The 4,308-nt window shown below is 38.1% G+C and overlaps 1 protein-coding gene across 1 annotated transcript in view; it reads right to left on the minus strand.

Annotated features, from left to right (window-relative positions):
• Positions 1 to 2,786: 2,786 nt before the first annotated feature.
• LOC107685180 (LIM/homeobox protein Lhx1-like) overlaps positions 2,787 to 4,308 on the minus strand; it is an 8,269-nt gene continuing 6,747 nt past the window's right edge. Inside the window, exon 5 of the mRNA XM_016481691.1 lies at positions 2,787 to 3,610. Coding sequence (XP_016337177.1) covers positions 3,231 to 3,610 — 380 coding nt within the window. The 3' untranslated portion in view covers positions 2,787 to 3,230. The remainder of the gene's footprint in view (positions 3,611 to 4,308) is intronic.

A 4,308-nucleotide genomic window follows, 5' to 3' on the forward strand; every position in this document is an offset into this window, starting at 1 on the left:
TTATGAAGCGACGAGAATACTTTTTGTACGCGAAGAAAAAAAAAAAGACTTTATTCAACAATTCGTCTCCTCTGTCTCTCCGCATCACCGTAACGCCATTTTGGAGAATATGCGCTGAACACAAACTCTTCTGTGTCAGCCGCGCTGCACAGATGCGCTGTTTTCGTTCAAATCAAAGCGTAAATACACGTAGAAAACGTATCCTTGTGTCGCGGCTGACACAGAAGAGCGTACGCAGTTTGCGTTCATCGCATATTCTCCAAAATGGCGCTACAGTGATGCGGAGAGACACAGAGGAGACGAATTGTTGAATAAAGTCGTTATTTTTGTTTTCTTCACATACAAAAAGTATTCTCGTCGCTTCATAACGTTACGGTTGAACCACTGATGGCAGATGGACTATTCTGACGATGTCTTTCATACTTTTTTGGACTTTGGCAGTGTAATTTACTTGGCAGGCAATTGGGACAGTCACAAGCCTCCTGGTTTTCATCCAAAATATCTTAAATTGTGTTCCGAAGACGAACGAAGCTTTTACGGTTTGGAACGACATGGGGGTAAGTGGTTAATGACAACATTTTCATTTTGGGGTGGAGTAACCCTTTAACCCTGAAAGGTTTAGCACTGAAAGCAAACCTCACACTCATCAGCAAGGACGTGGCATTTCCATTCACAGTATACTGTATCTCAAAGTGGAAAAGGTACAGCATAATCACATAAAAAAAAAATGATTTAGCCGATCATTAGATCGCTGAGTAAATGATGCTATGTGAATATTATCAAATGCTGTATCATGAAAGGACATCACAAGAGTGTTTCCCATATAGCAGGCAAGACAACCTTGTGAGGGTTATGTGGTATCCTCTACCATGTCAAGTTCATCCTGAGAGATGCTAATGTTTCACAGTGCTATTCTCAGCTAGACTGCCACACTCGGAAATATTCTTCAGAAGCCATATTTCTCAGAAACCAGCCTCCAAATACTAAAATTAGCATCTCAAGACATGGAAAATCCCCTTGCGCTTGTATTTAGATGCGCAGCTAGTCCAAGGAAAATCACCTATCATATGAATTTCATATTTTCTAATTTTATTAAAAACTCACAAATTTGTTCAACATGTTGTATTTATACAGTGAATGGTCTAATATGCACTGGAGGTCACGTAAGCTTAGGTTTATTAGAACAATAAAAGACATACCATGAGAATTTGATATTTAAAGAAAGTAGCAGCTGCTTGCTGCACATTTGACCATCAATTTCAATAGTTTGGATTTTCCTTTAAAGACACAAAAATAAAACTTGTAGGTCTAAGTATGTTATATTAACAATTTATGATTTTTTTTTTCAGCAGACTAAAAAAATTAAGAAGTCAATACTTCTCATTGTTTTTTAAACACACACTTTGTTTCAACACGTTCTGCAGATAATGGTGCAAAGCACTTTTACAGTATTTGTGCTATGTTTTTATTTGGCAACTGTCTACTTGATTTTTTTTTTCTTTTTTCCAGGTTTTTTTTGTAAACAACATTTTGTACAAACTAGCACAGTGAACCACAACCCCAGCAAACTTGTTTTCATCATACAATATAAATAAAATCAATACAAAAGTTTGGTTGGTTGCTTGGAACATTTTTTTCTGGATCAAGAGGTTCTAAATCATGGTTGATACTTTTAACTCCTGAATTAAATATTTTACGTAAACAGTTGACTGTTCTTTGTCTCTTTCAGACCCTTGTTAAAATAATTTTAGAAGGTAGACTTCATTTATCAACATTTCAAGTTCTCTTCCATTAAATAAAGGGTTCACCATCCATACACATTTGAACATTTTGCCTTTTGAAGGCTAACTTCTTCAGATTTGGTGGAATTCTTGGGAAAAAAAAAACAAGATATGTCCAGAACGAGAAAAAAACTTTTTCTCCCTGGCCTTCAGAAACATATTTAGTGTCGAAAAAGTTGTTTAAGTGTCAGTATGGCAGAGCCTTGAAAGGCAAGGAGGTCTGAGGAGTTTTCAAATAAATAAATTAGTCTGACGGCTTAGATCTTTCCTGGAGTCAACATTGCAGGTTAGCGTTAGATCAGCCACCTTGGGTGTTTCTCTGTAAAGCTGACAAGTCTTTGACGGTAGCTGACGCTGTTAATGTGTCGCAATCGCTGTTTTATTTGTGCTATGTTTTTATTTGGCAACTGTCTACTTGATTTTTTTTTTCTTTTTTCCAGGTTTTTTTTGTAAACAACATTTTGTACAAACTAGCACAGTGAACCACAACCCCAGCAAACTTGTTTTCATCATACAATATAAATAAAATCAATACAAAAGTTTGGTTGGTTGCTTGGAACATTTTTTTCTGGATCAAGAGGTTCTAAATCATGGTTGATACTTTTAACTCCTGAATTAAATATTTTACGTAAACAGTTGACTGTTCTTTGTCTCTTTCAGACCCTTGTTAAAATAATTTTAGAAGGTAGACTTCATTTATCAACATTTCAAGTTCTCTTCCATTAAATAAAGGGTTCACCATCCATACACATTTGAACATTTTGCCTTTTGAAGGCTAACTTCTTCAGATTTGGTGGAATTCTTGGGAAAAAAAAAACAAGATATGTCCAGAACGAGAAAAAAACTTTTTCTCCCTGGCCTTCAGAAACATATTTAGTGTCGAAAAAGTTGTTTAAGTGTCAGTATGGCAGAGCCTTGAAAGGCAAGGAGGTCTGAGGAGTTTTCAAATAAATAAATTAGTCTGACGGCTTAGATCTTTCCTGGAGTCAACATTGCAGGTTAGCGTTAGATCAGCCACCTTGGGTGTTTCTCTGTAAAGCTGACAAGTCTTTGACGGTAGCTGACGCTGTTAATGTGTCGCAATCGCTGTTTTTAGAGCGGCGGTTTAACTGGTGGTACGCATTGAGCTTCTGGAGGGACGCTGCCACTCTGGGCCTCGCAGCTCATAGAGTTCATACAGCATCCGGGTCAACAGTATCAATTCTTTCTCTTCTTGAGTTCGGACTTGGGATAAAGAAAGAAAGAAGGAAACGGAACATCAACACAACGAGTTGAAGAAGGGAAATGTCAATGCCCATGCTGCCCTCTGCTGCTGTCTCTGTGAGCTGTCCCACCACATTTATGACATGGAAAAACGGGGGTGGGGAAGACAAAAATTATAACCAGAATGTGCGGCCAGTGTCCCTGTTCCCACCTTCCCTCCTCTGCCGAAATGTCCGTTCACAGAAGCTACCAGACCGTGCCCTCGTTCATTTCTGACGGAGGGTGGGAGAGGTGGTTGCTGTATCCGCTGCCGTTGAGGGAGAGGGATGTAAAGGACGGACTGGGTCCAAAAACATCTGAGGACATACTGTGCAGGGGTCCAGGTATCCCTGGCTCTGGACTGGGCGAGTCCCCTGGGTGGTGAGACATGATGTCTGAAAAGCGTTGTACTTCACTGGATGGATGGTGGCCGGGGATAGGATGGTCCATGACCCCTAGTGGGGTACCGGTGGGTCCTGACGATGGAACAAAAGCGAGATCTACAGGAGTCTGGGCCTGCGAAGATGGCGGGCCTTGTGGAAAGAAGTCGTAATTCCCTCCTGGACCGTAGTACTCGCTCTGATAATCTGCAGATACACAAAGAATACAAGAATTTTGGTTTAGATTTAGAAACAAAGAGCAGGAGACAACTCCTTGTTTAAAAATTCGTTCTTTGGAACAAATCTCAATATGCCACATTAGTCACAGAACATGTTACACTGAAATCACAAATGTAGTTGGGTGGGGAGAACAAAGCTTTGCTAATTACAGCGAGGAAGTCTTTGAACAGCTGAATACCTAAACAAAGCTGTTATTGATATGATAGTGTATATATAACAATAACTTCCTTGTTTTATGCATATGGAGAAGAACCTAGTAGATTATGAAAATATAGGGGAAATGGCATTTGTACTTAAGCTAATGTTTTTTGAGGGAAAGTTTATTTTTGACAGTCAGTTTTATACTGTGGTTTTTATTATTGACACTTGTTTACCCAACAGTTACAGCAGGAATATGTAATATTGGGATTTTAATTGGATTAACCAAATTCACACAAAAAAATGAATTTTATACTAATTTGAGGTTTTTAGAACAGTTTTTGAAATCAAAATTTGTATACACTGATCTTTATCTAAAAATACAGATGTGTGTAATAAAACTTTTGATTCAAGATACAGTCCCTGTGTGACACTAGACTTTTATTCAGTCTAGTTTAGTTATATTTCACTTTATATGTTATATATATATATATATATATATATATATATATATATATGTGTGTGTG

This window comes from Sinocyclocheilus anshuiensis, unplaced genomic scaffold (assembly GCF_001515605.1).
Source record: "Sinocyclocheilus anshuiensis isolate Anshui unplaced genomic scaffold, SAMN03320099.WGS_v1.1 scaffold914, whole genome shotgun sequence".
Taxonomy (NCBI): domain Eukaryota; kingdom Metazoa; phylum Chordata; class Actinopteri; order Cypriniformes; family Cyprinidae; genus Sinocyclocheilus; species Sinocyclocheilus anshuiensis.